At 40.3% G+C, this 17,684-nt stretch overlaps 2 protein-coding genes across 2 annotated transcripts; one reads left to right on the top strand and one right to left on the bottom strand.

Moving 5' to 3' along the window:
- Nucleotides 1–6,413: 6,413 nt before the first annotated feature.
- On the top strand, nt 6,414–11,157 carry slc25a35 (solute carrier family 25 member 35). The gene is made up of 5 exons (XM_036524925.1): nt 6,414–7,096; nt 7,758–7,823; nt 8,929–9,081; nt 9,462–9,596; nt 9,896–11,157. Exons 1-5 carry the CDS (start codon nt 6,725–6,727, stop codon nt 10,064–10,066), a joined length of 897 nt encoding a protein of 298 aa, XP_036380818.1. The 5' UTR covers nt 6,414–6,724; the 3' UTR covers nt 10,067–11,157.
- Nucleotides 11,158–12,001: 844 nt separating this feature from the next.
- On the bottom strand, nt 12,002–15,739 carry rangrf (RAN guanine nucleotide release factor). Its single transcript, XM_036525285.1, has 6 exons — nt 15,587–15,739; nt 14,992–15,086; nt 14,322–14,438; nt 13,599–13,761; nt 13,208–13,302; nt 12,002–12,935 (listed from the first exon to the last, which is right to left on the bottom strand). The coding sequence occupies exons 2-6, from the start codon at nt 15,084–15,086 to the stop codon at nt 12,821–12,823; spliced, it is 585 nt and encodes a 194-aa protein (XP_036381178.1). The 5' UTR covers nt 15,587–15,739; the 3' UTR covers nt 12,002–12,820.
- Between the last annotated feature and the right edge of the window lie 1,945 nt (nt 15,740–17,684).

Here is a 17,684-nt window from a genome sequence, read left to right as displayed (position 1 = left end):
CCAAATATTGCAAGCACATAATCATTACTATTTATTATTAACCCAGTAGAGCTTGTTACTAATCATCATCACCACATTAACTGGCATAAATGCACCAACAGCCTTTGTTTAGAAAACAGGGAGCTAAAATGTATATCTAAGATACCTATAAAATACTTGAGTGTTCCATTTTCAGTAATATTAATATGCACAAAGGAATTGCTGTCAAAACGCAAAATGCAAATAAATAGATGACTACAATATGCCCTAATGCAAAGGTGACCACACTTAAAAGACACGATGAAGCGATGAAACTGTAACAAAATTCATAACTGTAGATATTTCCTGTGTTTCTGAAAATATGCTTCAGAGTAAGATGCTCAGCAGATGTTTATTTAGGTCAGATGTGTTTAAAAACCACAAACCAAAAAAGTATAAATTCCCACTGCGCCTCCACCACAACTTCTATGCACATACACTCTTGTGAAGTGTGTGGTCTGTAGCCACCCAGTCTCATTCTCTGACTCTCTTATAGTTCTCTTGAATCTACTGAACAATAAATTGGTTTCAGAGCTTGACAGTTTTCACTTCCTCATTTGCAACAGACTCAACAGGCTTGATTTGTTCATTTCAACAGGCCTCAGTACAGACTGGTCATCTGCTCGATGGGTTATTTTGGGAAGCATCAGACTGCTGCATGCGGTTGCAGGTGGAATTTCAAATGATTCCCTTTTGCTCCCTTTTCAGCATAGTGACAGAGACACTGTGCTGTACTACTCACTGTCTTTCAAATGACACATTAAACTGAGGTCCTAACACACTGTGAGCACTGAAGATCCCCTTGACACCTATTGCAAAGAGTATGGGGGTCCAATTGTGTCCTAGCCAAATCCTGACCATGCCCTTTCAATTTGATCGTTTCTTAATCCCACAATTTAATTGGCCAATCCACTCCATGATACCTCAGATGATGTGGGGTGAGTGTTCTGGCACAAAATAGGTGCCATGCATCACTCTGGTGGTGCCACACAGTAGTGGTGGTTGAGATGAGCTGAGATGATAAAATGCTTTGAGGCTGTAGAAGGGCTCTACTTAAAATGCAATCAATAAATCGGTCCCTGCCTTTGTAGCACAGTGAATGCTCCCTGCTCAGAGATGGAGGAGCAACCTGTTCTACTGCAGCTGGAAAGCAGAAAACAGTTGGGAAAACTCTTCATAACGTCTTTCACAGCGCAAATAGGTGAACAATGAGGGGGTAGGAAGTGTGGCAAGTGTGTGTGAGTAATTTCTGTACTGTATAGTGCTGTCTACTTGTTGATGATGATGCCCTATAAAATTAAGCTCTGGAAAACTCCAGGACATGCAGAGTCCTCATCCACTCCTGGGAGTATACCCAACTATCTCTCTTCACCTACCATGGGAAAATTGCTTGTCGTGGTAGGTGCACTTGGATGGATCAAGTAAATGCTCATTTTTTCAAAACAGCTCAATAGATTCCTTATCCACTCTTTGAAAATCCATGAAAGTCTTGTCACTTGCGAGTCTCACATGAGACACTACACAATTTAAGCTCAATAGATATAAATTTCCACAAAATCAAAGCATGAAGTTTGTGTGTGATGTGGTTATAGAGGAACTTTTATTTGGCTTGTAGTCCGATGAAGGGATTGCACCTGGCCTGTTGATCCCCCATACGGACATCATGATCAGGGAAAGAAAAAGGCAGAGATTGGGTGGAAAAGGTGAACAGCTGATGCAGAAAGGAAGTGGTGAGTGGGATTTTTATAGCCATGGATGGGACAGGTTTGTCTCGGTTTGGTTATTTGCGTAAGGATTGTCTGAAAATTCCTCTCCAGACTCTTGATTTGGAACGTCACGTCTTAAGCCCATGTGTGAAATTCAAAAACAAATCTTGCAGATTTACAGAAAACTCATAATGGCATTTGCAAGAATTGTATCTGTGCTAAAACCATAAGGTGTTTAAACAGATTTACTCTGCTATTAGTTTGTGGAGCCTGTGGTTAAGCCCTTGTGATTTTTTTACCACCTGTAAGATCTTTTAACAGTCATTTCAAGATTGCTGTCATTCTTGTTGAAATTGTGCGGCATGTGCACACTGAAATCAGCACTCCTTGGCACCTTAGAGAAACGACAAAGACTGCCATCTGCTGCAGCATTAGGTTTCCATTGATTCCAATACTAATATCTTGTAGATGCAGACTATGCAGCAGACTGTAAGACGTGAAGGAACAGGTTTATAAACTCAATCACATCCATTCAGACAAGCTGTCTTGAACTGTGTCCACCAGTCTTGAGAGGAAGTGAGTGCTAGTGCAGTGTCGGCATAAGATAATACACTTGGCTCACGGTACGATACCTTTCATGAAGTGGAATTCATACAAAATTATCACAAAATGATAATCTCTGTCGTTCCCTGATAGGGAAAAAAGTTAACATAATAGAACATGTATTCTTTTTTCTTTCCTTCATTCAAATGGTAGTAGAATTACATTTAATTTAATCCTAATCAAAATAAAATGTTTAGAAAAAAATACAGGTTTGGATTCAAGTTTTCCAATTTCAGTCTTTTTAGAGTGACTCACTGTTCTAGTGTTTTTCTTCAGCTAACACCGGTGTCAAATAATGATATCAGGGAGAGGTGCTATTAGTAAGAAGCTGCTCAAATGGCTGCAACAATGCAGACAGCATGCAAGATGACTAATGGACAGAATAGAGGGAAGCAAGTAAAATTTCCACTCACATGATTTTTTACATTCCATCCAGTTTTACTCTAAGTCACGAGGTAAATCGATTTTGCAATACGTTCTCAGGGGCCCCAAACATTTTGTCACTTTTTGACTTTACAAAATTGAATATTACAATATTTCATCTCATGACGTGTGCCTGTCTTGCCTCTCTGCAAAAATGCAGATGAGGGTGAGGGAATACCTAAGGCTGTTGGTCCCCATGGGGGAGGACACCTACTGTATGTGGGTCCCAAGATGCTGCTCCACAGGCACCCTACGCAACAGTGGTTCACAGCACAGAATTTCAGCTCTCACAGAACCAAGTTATGTTCCAGCATTGAGACAGTATGATAGCTTGGACTTGGAGACTCCTGGCCTTTAGGAACGAGCTCCTCTGGGGCCGGTGCTCACCAGGGCAACCATACCTGCAGATACTTTCTTGACAAAATGGGGAGATCTTTCCAGGGTTGGAGGAGCCCCGGGGGAATGGATCACCATGAAAAAGGACAACAGCCCTCTTACAGGTATTTCACCATTTAGGTATGGGAATGGAAAACTTAAATGCCAGCACCATTTTTAATATTTGCCATTTTCAATAGTTTTACTTACACCTTTATCAGGTTAAATTGCAGTTGAATGTTTACATTTGTCAGTTATCTTAGCAACATTCTTATCCAGACCAGTTTAAAAAGAGTACAGCAGTGCCTTCTACATAATACAACATAGCCTACCACATGCAAACATACATCCACCCACCACGAAGTGCTGTTAAAATTAACGTTATCCCAAACACATTTAGTATTTCAACAAATTCACAAGTGCAACACAGCACACCCCACAGTAACACAAAGACTACACAAGTTAATCAGTTCTACAAAGCTTTATTTATTCTTGTCTGTGCCCTTTTTTTCAGATATAAAACAAAAAGTTACTGTGTAAGCGGTTTAAGACACAAGTCCAACTGAGTCTTCAGTGGTTATGTGAGCCCATATGATCTCACTGGCAAACATACGCCTACATTCATTAACGTTTCCCATGTCTAGGAAAACACCCTATCTGACAAACACTTGATAAATACGGAAATTTCCGAAAGTTTAAATAGCCTGACCACGAACTATCTAACAATATGAACGCCTTTTACTCCTAAACACGGAGCGCGAAGGCATTGGTCAAGTCGAATCTTTAGCGCTACCTTTGAATAGTATTTCAATAGTACATCAGCAAAGCGCCATCTAGTAACCAGAGTCTATATTGCGGTTATATGTTGAATATCATAACTGCAGTGTGCAGTTAGACGTGGATACCGCGGATTCCTGATCCATCTTGTGCGCTGGTTTTACCAGAAGTTCAAGAACAGCAAAGAGGACGTCGGCGTGCTTTCACTTTTACCTTTGTATCACTGAGAACAAAGCACATATTTGACACTAGCAATGTTTTTAAGTCAAGCTATATGTTACAAGAAATATCAGTAACAACCGTCTTAAATCTATATATTCATACATATATATTTTAACCACTGAGTCTTTGTCGTTGGTTATTGTTTCGGTCTATAAGTAATATTTATGTAGAAGAAAAAAAACTTATGCTAGGCCTATATGACCGTACATTTCCCATTAAATTTCACAACAAGCGAGCGCGTATTATTGAAAAAGGTAGATAGAGACTTTAGCCTATTTCCTTAACGGGTAGAATACTGATAGTTTAACATTCACTAGATTTTTGTATAATCTGTGCCACAGACGTAGATTATATATTTGAATGTAATTTAATTGATTTTAGGTTTTCTCGCAGAACACAACTCGGTGAGCTTCTTGCCTTTCAGGGGCTTCCCAAGCGTCATTTTATGTATCACGCCAAACCAAAGTGAGACTAGTACGAGGAAGACATTGCTAAATTGCTGAGCTAGGACCAGATGCCCCGGTCACGATTGTGAGGTAAACGGCAAAATTCCAGAATTGACATTTTTGCAGACAACAGGCGCTTCATATTCAGACATATGCATGAAATTGCTCAATGTGGATTTTCTTGAGAACTTCGCCTTTGACCAATCCCCTTTCCACATGATTATTTCAAACTCTGCATACCACTAAATGTAATCACATGCTGCTTACATTTAGCGAACGAAATAGATTTATCCGAGATTTTCCCTTGAAATAAAAATATTGTATAACTGTATGACTTGCTCAAATTTCAGTTGCAACACACACGCACACACAAGAGAACAGCCCGTTCCACTAAGTTGCTCTAACATATAACATATAAAACACACAAATTAGTATAAATAAAACATACTTTATCAAAAGAACGAGCGGGGGAAGGAGAGTGTGGACGGGTGCATATTTCACAGGATTGGAATGAGACCCTTCAAACACTGGTTAACGAATATTTTGTATTCCTCATGCTACTTCTTTTGACTGAAGCCGTTCTGATCACAAATCATGATTTTGATCACATAATCTATGACTTTTACTTTTGTGAGTTTCACTTTTATAAATAGCATTTAAAATTTGGAAATATAGGTGGATACAAGGAAAATGCTATAAAGTAAATACTGAAAACTTGAGTACCAATGCAGTCCCCGTCACGGTGTGAAATCAGACCATGTGGAATGTAGGTCACTCCAGCCCAAAGGGGGCCTCTGTCTCTTTGCTTAACCCACCAAAAATCCTTACTGGGCCTCCGTTTCCAAGATAACCAACAAAGCATTTCCCCTACCCCCCTTTTCATTGCTTAGTCTCAAGTAATGTTCGTGAAAAGTGTTTGTAGGATGTGCATGTATGATAATGGTTTACTAACAATTCTTACAATCATTGCAGTAATTGATAAAAAGGTGGAAATAAACGAGGTGGAAGCAGGTGCACTTGAATATTCTGTGAATTTCAGATTATTTGTTCGAACGGCTATCCAGTTTTACTGACATCCCAAACACTTTCTCACAGAGAAAAGCAGGCCTACTACGGGACGTCATGTCACAGCCCAGTTGTTGCTGTGCCAGATGATACTGGATCCAGCGCTTCATTAGCATTAGCACGCCACCCCCACCCCTGTAAAGAGCGAAACTCATGAGTCATGTTGCAAGTTAATGTCTCCGGGCATTCCACCGGAACGCCCTTTCTCTAACAATAGCTGCCATCTGACACAGCATGTGTACCTCCCGTTTAGAAGACAATGGAAACACCGCATGGGCCACTAAAAATTTCAGCTGACCAAAACCTCCATAGTAGTTGTGGGGCCTTGCATTTACATTTACGTGAAAGCTTGCCCAGAGCTGTTAGGTAAGGGTGAAAGAATTAACAAATTAACCGATGAATATGCATAATGGAATCGAAAATTAGTTTTAGATCGTTAATAAAAAGTAATTATTTTTATGCAGATACAGTGGTAATTAGCATTTTTAACTGATGTTCAAAAATCATATCGCTAAATCTCATAATTCTGAATTCGTCTGCATTTTCTTAATCGTTGATGTCTGTCGCTTTTTGTGACATTTCACTCCACCTGAGGAGGCCAGCCCGTACAACCTCGTATCTAGCGCGTGCAAACCCTACTCGTATTATTCCCCATTTATCCAATCATGGGGGGCATGGTGAGGGATGAGGCTCACTCAGCATTTTGATTGGGCAAGACGCCCGGCTGGTTCATGGGAGGCGTTCCTTTAGTCTCGGTTTGACACAAGCACACGCAATATGTCCGCGCTTGCAATGAATGTATGATGCATAAAGACAGAAAGGGACACTAAGGAGAAGCTAGAGGGCAAAACTCGACGTTGTGAAAACCTGGAACAAGGAAGTGGAAGTAGCTAGAAGGAGTGATTTTTACTACATATGCGACCTGGACATTTTGTACTGTCTGCGATTAACCGTGTCCCATTCGATGTGCGTTCATTCAGACAAAACCTCACCAGTGACAGGTTTCTGAATGAAGGACGTGTTATGTAATTTTAAATCATCATAAGGTCGTCTGGGAAGCTACGCAAACAGTATCCAGAAACAGTGAATATGGATTTTGTCCTCAGCGGTGTGGCTGCCTGTGGGGCTTGTCTCTTTACGAACCCACTTGAGGTAGTGAAGACTCGGATGCAATTGCAAGGAGAGCTTAAAAGCCGTGGCTCCTACCAGGTGTATTACCGCAACGTGTTCCATGCCTTCTATACTATTGGAAAAGTGGACGGACTCACTGGGTTACAAAAGGGGTTAGTCCCGGGACTATTATATCAGTTCTTTATGAACGGTGTCCGACTCGGTTCTTATGCCATAATCGAGAGCGCCGGGTACATCCACACGAACGGCAGAGTCAGCACAGTCAAGAGCACGGTGGCCGGGGCAGTCGCTGGGGTAGTGGGAGCCGTAATGGGCAGTCCGATATATTTGGTGAGTATGGCTCTGCTCAGGTTACCAAGTATTTGTTCCATACGTACTGTCTAACATGGCATTCGTTAAAGCCCTAGACGATAAACCCGCATTTTAAGGCTATTAGCAGAAAGAATATGATCATGAGCAAACAAAATCCATTGAGTTTATTTTGTTTAATTGTCGCATAGTGGTTTGGGAATTTACTTTAAAATCTAGACAGTGCTGTCGTACCATACATGGCACCCGAGTGGCCGCAGCAGGTCTTTGCGTAAACTACGAAGCTAAATCGGCCCGAGAAAGGGCATAGGCTAAGCCAAAGAAAATATTTTTGTAGTACTAGTACATACATTATTTTTCAAAATGTGCGCCGGTTGATTGTGTATGTTAAAGGTGAGAGTCGAATCTATCTTGAGGCAGTTCAGAAAAGGTTCCAAGAGCAGAAATATGACTATCAACTGAACTGGAATATTTTCTCTAAGCGACCAAGTATGAACTACACCTTGGCAATTCTAAGAGGAAACATTTGTATATACTTGTGATGCTACCTTGTGTATGCTAAAGCATGCAGACAGTTTCACTGTTTATCCCTCTAGATATATGTAGTCAGTTTTTAGTGTATGGTGTATGGAAGAGAAGGAAAGTTGCGTCACAGAATGAATGCTGTTTCTGTGCTTTACAGGTAAAGACACACCTTCAGAGTCAGTCCACCTCTTCCATTGCAGTTGGACACCAGTACAAACACAGAGTGAGTCCTTTTGTAATCTAATCTCTCTCAGGTTTTAAAGTGTCACTCTTTCTCTTGCACACATTAAATCCAACTTTACCACAAGCACCTGAGCTATGGAGCAAGAGAGACAACTGATTTGCCCACTGTCCCCCAACTGAAAACAACAGTGCAGTTATTTTTTATGCTTATAGACGTCAATGCAAGTTTTAAACATAAAAGCAAAAGAAAAACACAATCAAACAAAGCTAATTTGTAAAACAAATAATACAGGTCCCCTCCCACTGCCAATTGTACCAAATCTGAATACTGAATTTACTACTAAAGTGTGGTAGGTGGTGACAGTGCTGATGGTATCACCATGTCTGCTACAAGTGGTCTATGAAGTTGTCAAACTGGTTGCTAGCCCTTTGAAATACTGACATTTTCAATTAAAGTCTTAAATGTTTCTTGTCACAGGATGATGAATATTTCACAAGAGTGGGTAACATTGGGAAAATTATAAACTTGATCAACTTGTCAAAAACTGCTTTTAAATGGGACTTAAGTTAGCTAGCTAGCAATACCTACAAGTTGCTATATGGCCCTAGTTGTTGTGGAGAAAATTTTAGAACAAATTGTTGAAAGTTTTTCTATTAAGAATGTGATGAAACTCATGTATTTTATTATATTGCAAAAGGTTGAGTATGCTTGTGTATCTTTTAAGCTACTTAAAGTTTTAACATGATCTCTTAGGACCGTGACAGAAAATTTACAGTATCCTATATGATATTATAATATTTATACAACGCATCACACATTAAACCAAACTTTTATGTAAATTCTCCATAGTTGTGCAACTGCAGTTAATAATGTTGAAATCTCTGAAGTCTTGTTGATGATTGCCTAATTTTTAAACAGTATTACATTACATCAATGGCATTTAGCAGATGCTCTTGTCCAGAGCAACTTAAATCAAGTACAAGTTTTTACAATAGTATCCATTTATACACTAGATATTTACTGAGGCAGTTATGGCTTAAGTACCTTGCCTGTTCCTTAACCACTATGCTATACTGTCACCCCTCAAAGAATGCCAAAATGATGCAAAGTTCTGGTGCCTGATTGTTTTCTCCTCTTCTTCCAGGGGATGTTTCATGCTTTGGCAGCCATTCACAAGGAGCACGGAATTCTAGGACTGTGGAGGGGCTCAAGTGCAGCTGTGCCCCGGGTCAGTGTTGGGTCAGCTGCCCAGCTTTCCACGTTCTCTGCTTGCAAAGAACTCATCACTGACTTGCAGGTAAGGGTGGAGGAGGGTGTGGCATATGGATACTATTACAATAGATGGTGTAGGAACAAAACGGTGGGACAAGACTGAAGATGTAATGATGGAAGGGGAGATGAAATCAGTGCAAAATATCAAGCTGCTTTAACTGGAGAATAGATGCTGAATTTTGGTGAAGTCACAGTTTTAGACATAGATACTCCATAACAGTGAGACAATGCACATGAGGATACTACGAGAGGCAATCTCAGCCTAGAGAACTGAGAGAGACCTCCAGGCCACTGGGAGAGAGAAATACACACTCCAGGACCTTGGAGTTTGTTCCATGAAATTCATGTAGTAGAGGAACAGGACACATACCAAGTCTAGGAGACTGAGCCTCTTCATCTCCACAGGTGTTTTCAGAGGACAGCTGGCTGGTTGCTCTGAGTGCGGGGATGATAAGCAGCGTGGTGGTGGTGCTGGCCATGACACCTTTTGATGTTGTCAGTACGCGCCTCTACAATCAGCCTGTTGATGACCTGGGCAAGGTAAGACCAACACCTTCTCAAGCTTAATTTAACTTTCCTGTCCTCTTACACACCTCTTATTCTAACTATGAAATAGGTTCATGCAGTATCCTTATGCTGAATTACATACAAACCAATAAAAGCTTTAAAGTAGCTTATATTTCCTGGGGTTTCACTGAGTTTCTGAAGAACATTATTCCATCTTGAGCTTTGTGAAAGGTTTAAAATGAACAATATTCCTTCAGGTGTATGTGTTTGGGGGAGGTATTGAAGGGGCTCCAACACATAGCACTCTGTGACTGTGTCTTTGTTACCTGCAGGGGAAGCTGTATCGAGGTTTTTCAGACTGTTTCTCCAAGACCTTGAAGAAAGAGGGGTTGTTCGGTCTGTATAAGGGCCTGGGGGCCTCCTACTTTCGGCTGGGCCCTCACACTATTCTTTCCTTGCTTTTCTGGAATGAATTACGCAAGTTCTACCAGCTCTACAGTTAGCAAAGGCAGGCACCAGCGGCAGCCAATAAAGCCCCATAATCACAGGTTAATTTACTTCCTATCTAATCAATTAAAACCTGAGGTGAGGTTAAAAAGGAGATACCATCACTAAGGACTGGATGTCCATTCATCCTACAAAAAAAGTCACTGGCAAATCTAACTAAATAGTGCGATTACATGAGACCAATTCTGGGCAGACTAGGCAGTAACTGTACAGTAGGTGATTCAGAAAAGGTGAGAGAGCCTTTCAGTGGGGACCAAAGTGTACAATAGGAATGGTTTCCCACAACTTATACCTCATGTGCCATAATAAGAAATGCACTCCTCTAGCCATCTTAAAACATTAGCTACAATATGGTTGATTTTGTATGGAGTTAAGATGCAGGTGAAATTTGCCCCTTTTTAAATTGGAGTTTGAAGTCGGAGGAACATTTCATTATCTTATTTGTGTTATTTATGTGAACGCTCTTCATCTGACAGTATTCCACGAGATGGTGCAATGATGGATGCATACATGTACTTTACTATGTGCAGTCCAATGAATCACTAAAATATTTTAAACTTTTTTGCTTACTGAATTACATCTCAATTGTCAGTTGAGTGGGTTGAGGAAATTCTGCATAATTGCAAGTGATAACAGAAAATGGGTCATTTTGGAGGAGGGTGGTTTAAAACTACAATTAACACTAATTCAAGCAGAGCAGTCTAAGGTGACACTAACCTCCAGGTTCAAGCTGTGACCTCAGCAGTCATTTAAAGTAATCATTACCAAGTCATAATTGTATAACCTAGCCTTTTTATTCACCATCATTCCTTTACTGTTTTTTCCTACAACTTTTCAGAAAGTGAGTGCCATAAGTTAAATCCAGGAAAGGCTTTGATTGAACTGTGCTTTCAGACAGCTGTAATGTTCAGCTGTGAATCCACTGAAATAGGTTTAATATTGAACTAAATGAGTCACTGAACTACTCAAATGAGGGCAGTGACTTTCAGTAAATATTTTACTGTACCTTCACACCAGTTGCCTTACCCCCAAATGATTCACACAATATATGCTTCAATATATGTTTCAATTTACACACATTTCATAATTTTCAGTGGTTTTATATACATAAAACAGTACTGACATACTGTATCTGATCTGTAAATCAATGTCAATGAAATCAAATAAAATCAAACCATTTTTGGAACAAAGCCTTGCAGGTCTTCTGAACAAAGAATGCAAAAATTATCTGTGGTTATCTGGTGATATAAGCAATTAAACTGGTGCCTCACTGTCTATGGATTAGAGTTAGACATACATTTCTCAGGTGTTGCAGTTAAATATTAAGGGAGTTACACATGAAGGTAAGAAGAGGGTTAGCCTTGTTTCCAGGGTAACCTGTGACAATGGGCAAAAAGAGTTAATTTTCTCAGCCCAGTGTTATTTCCAATCTTTCCCAGTATGCCACATTTGTGGACACATCATATCCAGTTAAGTTTTTGTAGCCATATATCTATAAAAGAGTACCATGCCCTCATAGTAAGTACACCATCTGTTTAGAATGTTTCAAACAAATACACATGGATGGCGTATCATATTAAAGTTTTTGTAAAATAATGTCTGATGTAACATGATATAGTTAAAATGCAAGACCCAAATCTACTGAAACAGCAACAGCAAATTATGTATGTGTAGATGCATTAAAATACTATTATTATAAAACATCCGAACAAATATAATTCACCATCTGCAGAAAAATTTGGTATCTGGTATTGCAAATTTGGCATTTACACTCTCCCTAGAAAAACATAACTTATAATATTACAAAATACTCATCACCATAAAAATAAAAATAAACACTAATGTATAATATACAGATCAGTACTTAACAGTACATACATATTATTCAGTCATTTAAAATAAATAACTGAATAATATGTATGTTTGGGTGTTCTGTCTGAAGCCTGACAGTGAGATTCTGACACTAGCTCCATCAGTAACATTCCACAGAGGTATTAACACTCAGCCAACTTTGTGCCGATAAATACTTCTGGTCTGCAAAAGATCTACAGACACACTGAAAAAGGATACCACAACAAAGGTGCCAGTAAAATTTCAATGTAGTATTTAAAGATGTATTGCCTGTATTACCCAAGAAGTTAGTTTCCTGCTGGGTATGCGTTGGCATTTATATTACTTGTTCTACATACAAACGTATTATTTATTGACTTATCTGAATACAAATTACTGTAGTTGCACACATGCCCCCACATCATTTTCAGCAGCGTAGTCTATTACCAATAAAACTTAACGTACAAAGATGTGAGATGTGCTGCGTGAGAATGTTTTTTAGCTAAGTATGCCAGTCACCAAGCAGTCACAAGGAACAAACACTAACTTTATCTGAGTTTTTATACCTGTGTACCTCTGGTGCCGTGCAGTGCATTGTTTAAAGTATCAAAATCAAACACTGCTAATTGAATATGACGTTAATCCACAAAGAGCTTCCAGAACTTTACAATCTCATCACCTACTTTCGGTTCATTCAGCTTAGAGAAGGCTCCTCAGAAGCTTACACACTTACAACCTTGGTAAGCAATTCATGCGCTGTTCATGTAAACTGAAACCAACTGAAACCAATATTATGTTTATGTAGGAAGCAATGCCCAATGGAGTATCACACAGATAACCCGGACTACAATCTCAGCTCGTAGGTTAAATGTTTCCAAAGGATCTGCAGAATCTACAATGTGTCCATGGTTGGCAGTCTCCTATCCAAACACTCCAGGGTCCAGGAGTCTGAGAGTCTGCAGCAGCTGGTGGAAGTCCTGCACTGTCCAGGGGGCTGTGATCACTCCATCAACCCCTGCACTGCTGCTCTGTGGGCTAGAAGGGAGATGGAGATCTCTATCCATCAGTAACAGTGCAGCCAATACCTAATCATATTTACTACAAAAGAACACTAATCAACCAATTACTTTAGTGTAGCACTCATTTACCCTTTGTGATGTATTTGCCACACGGACCAGAATAAAAATACATCATATTCCAGAATAAAACACAGCAAATGCAATACTGAAATTTTATTAGTTGATCTGATTAATGGAGTTAAGTGCAAATTAGTCTGATGAGTCTGTGTTATCAGTCCTCAAGCTTACTTGATTTGAACAGGATCATTGAAGGTCACTAAGATGTCGGTAGAGAACTGTGGAAGACGGAACAGGCCCAGGTGGATATTTACTGTGTTCTTAGCCTGGAGGGAGAGAATATGGCAAAGGTTTACAAAGACAGTTAAGAATATTCAACAAAGGCCCAGAGGGGGCCAAAGTTTACTGGTCATTACTGCACAGTAAGCAGTGGCAAACCTGATTGTGGAGTGTGGCAATCCTTTAGAGGTCTCAAAATAATCAATTACCAAGTTGCAAGAATAAATAGACCCCCGGGTTATATCTACCTAAAAACAAATCTAATTTTTCATTGTTCATTATCAGGAATTGCAAGGACTGAGATAAAGCACTGAGGAGAAGGATATATAGATTCAAGACTGACCTCCTCATTGAATTTGGAGATGTGCTGTGTACCAGTTAGTAACCAGGCAGAGCTGCACTCCTGCAGTGAAAGCTGAGGCTTCGGAAGGGGATCCACACTCCCCACCACTGAGGCCCCTGCACTTGATGCCTCATAACTGCCAGCCAGGTCTTCAAAGTGATACCTTGGAGAGAATATGGGTGGATTTTGGGTGAAGCTTGCTCTGATACTTTCTGGGGCCTACCAGCTGAACGTAATTTAATTTTTCTAAACCCCAACTGCACTTGTTTTTTTCATTTGCAAAACAATATGTGAGAATTGTCAGTTCTTTGATTTCCATTTCTACTGTCATACAATCTGTCCAAAAAAAGGGGAATCTCTCCTGAAAACTATGAGCCACTACAGCCTTATGCACCCAGCAATAAGAATATATTGCCTGGCACAAATTATAATCAGTTACATTTATGGTAGAATTTGGTAGCTCAGCCACCACACAAGCAAGATGCTTGTTCCTAGCATAAGGCTGCTAAATCTCCAATTAGCTTTCATGTGCATCCCACATGTACATCTTTGGGACTGGCTATGATCTTGTTACTCCTGTGACCTCAGAAGTAACCGCAGGTGCATACACAGCTCTACTAAAGTCATGTAACCACTGCTGACAGGATGGTAACAACACATTACATTACATTCATTTAGCAACTTCCAGCACAAAAGAACAGATGTGATGGTGTGCCGTTCTACCTGGCAGCTTCGCTGTCTTCCACATGACTCTGATACTCCAGCAGATCCACAATGAGGCTCTGGTCTGTATGTCTGTGAGCAAAGACTTCCTGGTTGTCTGGGATCTCTCTCAGCTCACTGCACTCTCAAACAGTGCAGTATGACACAGGGATGGAAACAGGAGCATGATGAAAGGGAAACACATTTGGACAAATAATGCCCAGGGTACTTTACTCACATGAAAGGCAAACTATGACAATGAAAAGGAAATCTGACAGGTGATTCTATGGTGCTACACTATACGTGATTCACTTTTGTTGGATGTGATGTCTCACTGTGAATATTTAGTCAGCCATGTGTCTATAATCAAAACATGATACTCCAATTTTTTTGCTTTATCATACACATCCATTGAAACATTTTTTTTCCACACTGAATATACGGTTGCACAAGCAATGTTCCTTCTCACGAGCTGTGGATGTCCAACTTTTGATTTTGAATTCCAGCCCCTTTAACTAGTACTTCTTGCAGTTTACTGGTGGTTCATGTTCGAGAGCATGGATACACGAGATTACTAACTTCAAAACCTACGTACAGACGCTCGTTCTTACGGTAGCTAGCTACATGTCATACATAAATAAAGAAATTCCAAATAAACAAGAGTATTGTGCAACAAACTTAAAAAATTCACCTGATGTCACTAGCGTTGTGCGGGATGACTGCCGACAGTGCGCCCCCAAAGAGGGGTCGAGCTGCGTTACTCTCGTGACGGCCGGTACCCTGCATCTTGAACGAGTGTTAGAAATTATGCTCCGTTCGTTGTTCCGAATCAGAGAAACAAGATCAAATTAAATTACGGACTTGATCTGATGTTAACACCATAACTGCTGTTACGTCTGGAAGTATCTTAGTAGATGTATGTGCTACAAAACCAAGACTATGAAGTTCTTGAACATTTCGGCGACGGAAGTTGAGCCACAGGCCTGTAAGCCTCGGTGTCTGCTTTCCATCTGTCCCCAAAATCCGAACCACATGGTAGCACACCCGAGAGGGGAAACGCCAGGCTAGCGTAATTTAGTCCTTAACTCCCCAGTATTCCACTAGCAAACAGTGATCTGTCACCGTTCGAGTATCTGTCACAGCCGGATAGCTAAGTTACACACTATTCACGTGTTTTCAATGCACAGCAAGGTAGTCAGCTAACGGGCTCAACAGCGTTTGAAACACACGTTTACTGTTTTTCTGTCTACGAAAAAAGACTTAAATGTCTGGTCGACGAAACCTACCTCTATGCTTTGAGAAGCTGCAATAAAATCGTTAAGTTCTTTATGAACACACGAGTTAAATTACAATAACCAAGTGGCGTACAGGCAGCTATCCACATAACCTTCAATTGATTGAAACTGCCGAGGCTCGGGGGCGGGGTGAAGACAGCAATGGTGCACGGCTTCCCTCTGCATGGCAATTTACAATAGGCAACCAATTACGATGTTTCATACTACGTATATACTCTCATTGTTTATTACAAAATAGGAAGATATGATTGAAATTATGTACATACAATGATCTGTACAAACCATACAAGAACAAACAGACTAAACATGCAGTAGTACTGGGCATCAACAACCCTATAGCGAACCCCGTGTCCTATTATAATTATTTCCCATTAGAAAGTTTTATCTTGCAATAAACAACATACATTCGCCATCTGGACCCACTCTACTTAACCCACATACTCCAACCACCTTTCTTCAATCTTCACTTGGAAGAAAATTCCATTGACCAGCAAACGTCTTGGCTGCTTGGAAATAAGAGATACTAAATTGATATACACAAGTACAACAGATTGGCAAAAAACAATGCTGGCTTTAACTAACATACATCATTTTAGTCTGTATCTTTGCCATATTTCAATAAACGGCACTGAATTAAAGCAGTGAGTAATCAACTCTGATCAAGGAGGATAGAGTTTGCCATTTCCAAACAGTACAGATTAAAGGGTACCCTACAAAAAGGGTAACCTGGGGAGTCTTACTGCACAACCGCCACAACAATGCCACACAATGAAATCTGATTCAACGTGGCAACTTTCTTCAACACACCCCCTTTCCTGCAGCACTTATAGTCTCTGGAAATGTGCCCCAAAGAATGAAAATCCACCTTTGTGCAATGTTAGTCATTCTGTCACAATAGTAAACACGCACAAACAAGGAAGTAGATAAGGTTATTCAATACAAATGTACACAGCAAACACAGAAGGTCACTACACAATGTTCTCACAATGTCACATTACTGAAATGCAATGCAACAGCAATGTTGCAAGAACAACAGATGTCAGTTTATGCCGCCCCAACCTACAACAGACTGAGCGCTAACAGAACTGCTAGAAAATTAAATTCAACCTCAGTAAATTCACAACCGAATTAACTTAGAGGCAATCAGATGAGTGCAAAAAAAATCAGCAACTTCTGGACTGAAAACCAGGTCCCCCCTCCCATAGTCAGACTGACAGTCTGACAGATTATTGGGTGCTAACCTGTATTTCAGCTCTGATCCAGGAGATGGGAGTGGATGGGGAGTAACAGCACCAACATAAAACTAGTCAAAAAACACCAGTGGTCAGATGTTAACAGTAAACCTGTGTACATTCCTCCTGTTCAGTATAACCTCTCTCTTTCCTTTCTGTTCTCAGCTTCTTCCTGACTTCCATTTCATTTTTAGTCCCCCCCTTTTTCTAGAATTATCAGTTTCTTTCCTTGGTTTTTGATGACCATTTTTAAAAGCCTTTAGTCCAGACTGTGCTGAAGGAGAGGGAGGAGGGGATAGTGTTCTCAGGATGATCCAGACACCCTTGCAAGTCTCTTTCACTGAGAATGACAAAGCTCCAACAGAAACTGAAAAACAGGAAAAATATGTGTGGTATGTGTAGACGTGAGTGTGTAGGAGGGAAAATGAAAGAAAGATAAATTGTTGAGAAGAACCAAGAGATTACATTTTTTTTTTTTTAGAAAAATAAGTGCAATGACTACATTATAGGGGAAAAAACACTAACAACGGATGAGATTGCAATGGTGATAAAAAACAGAAAAGAGGGGGGGGGGGAATTCAGCTGGAAATGTGAAAATGGCTGACTTTTTGTGTCCAAAATGTAATGTGCAGTCAGCATTTTATTTTGGGGGCGGCAGTGGTTCAGGAGGTAGAGCAGTTGACTGGAGATTGGAAGATCCCTGGTTAGAATCTGGCTCCTCCTGGCAGAGTGTTGAAGTGTGCTTGAGCAAGATACTGAATCCCCAAATGCTCCCAGTGGCCAGTTGGTACCTTGTATGGCAGCCTCTGCCACTGGTAGGTAGATGTGACACATATAACTGTGCTTTGAGTACTCAA

Source organism: Megalops cyprinoides, chromosome 3 (genome assembly GCF_013368585.1).
Source record: "Megalops cyprinoides isolate fMegCyp1 chromosome 3, fMegCyp1.pri, whole genome shotgun sequence".
NCBI classification, from domain to species: Eukaryota; Metazoa; Chordata; class Actinopteri; order Elopiformes; family Megalopidae; genus Megalops; species Megalops cyprinoides.
The sequence above is the reverse complement of the archived record's forward strand: the minus strand, read 5'-3'. Positions and strand labels throughout refer to the sequence as shown.

What these genes read in the sequence shown, in the direction of transcription:
- slc25a35 (XM_036524925.1), top strand. Translation starts at nt 6,725, where the DNA reads ATGGATTTTGTCCTCAGCGGTGTGGCTGCCTGTGGGGCTTGTCTCTTT. An exon ending in AACTCATCACTGACTTGCAG is followed by an intron (nt 9,082 to 9,461) that starts GTAAGGGTGGAG and finishes TCATCTCCACAG; the next exon opens with GTGTTTTCAGAGGACAGCTG. An exon ending in CTGTTGATGACCTGGGCAAG is followed by an intron (nt 9,597 to 9,895) that starts GTAAGACCAACA and finishes TGTTACCTGCAG; the next exon opens with GGGAAGCTGTATCGAGGTTT.
- rangrf (XM_036525285.1), bottom strand. Translation starts at nt 15,086, where the DNA reads ATGCAGGGTACCGGCCGTCACGAGAGTAACGCAGCTCGACCCCTCTTT. An exon ending in CACAACGCTAGTGACATCAG is followed by an intron (nt 14,439 to 14,991) that starts GTGAATTTTTTA and finishes TTGAGAGTGCAG; the next exon opens with TGAGCTGAGAGAGATCCCAG. An exon ending in TCTCCAAATTCAATGAGGAG is followed by an intron (nt 13,303 to 13,598) that starts GTCAGTCTTGAA and finishes CTCTCCCTCCAG; the next exon opens with GCTAAGAACACAGTAAATAT.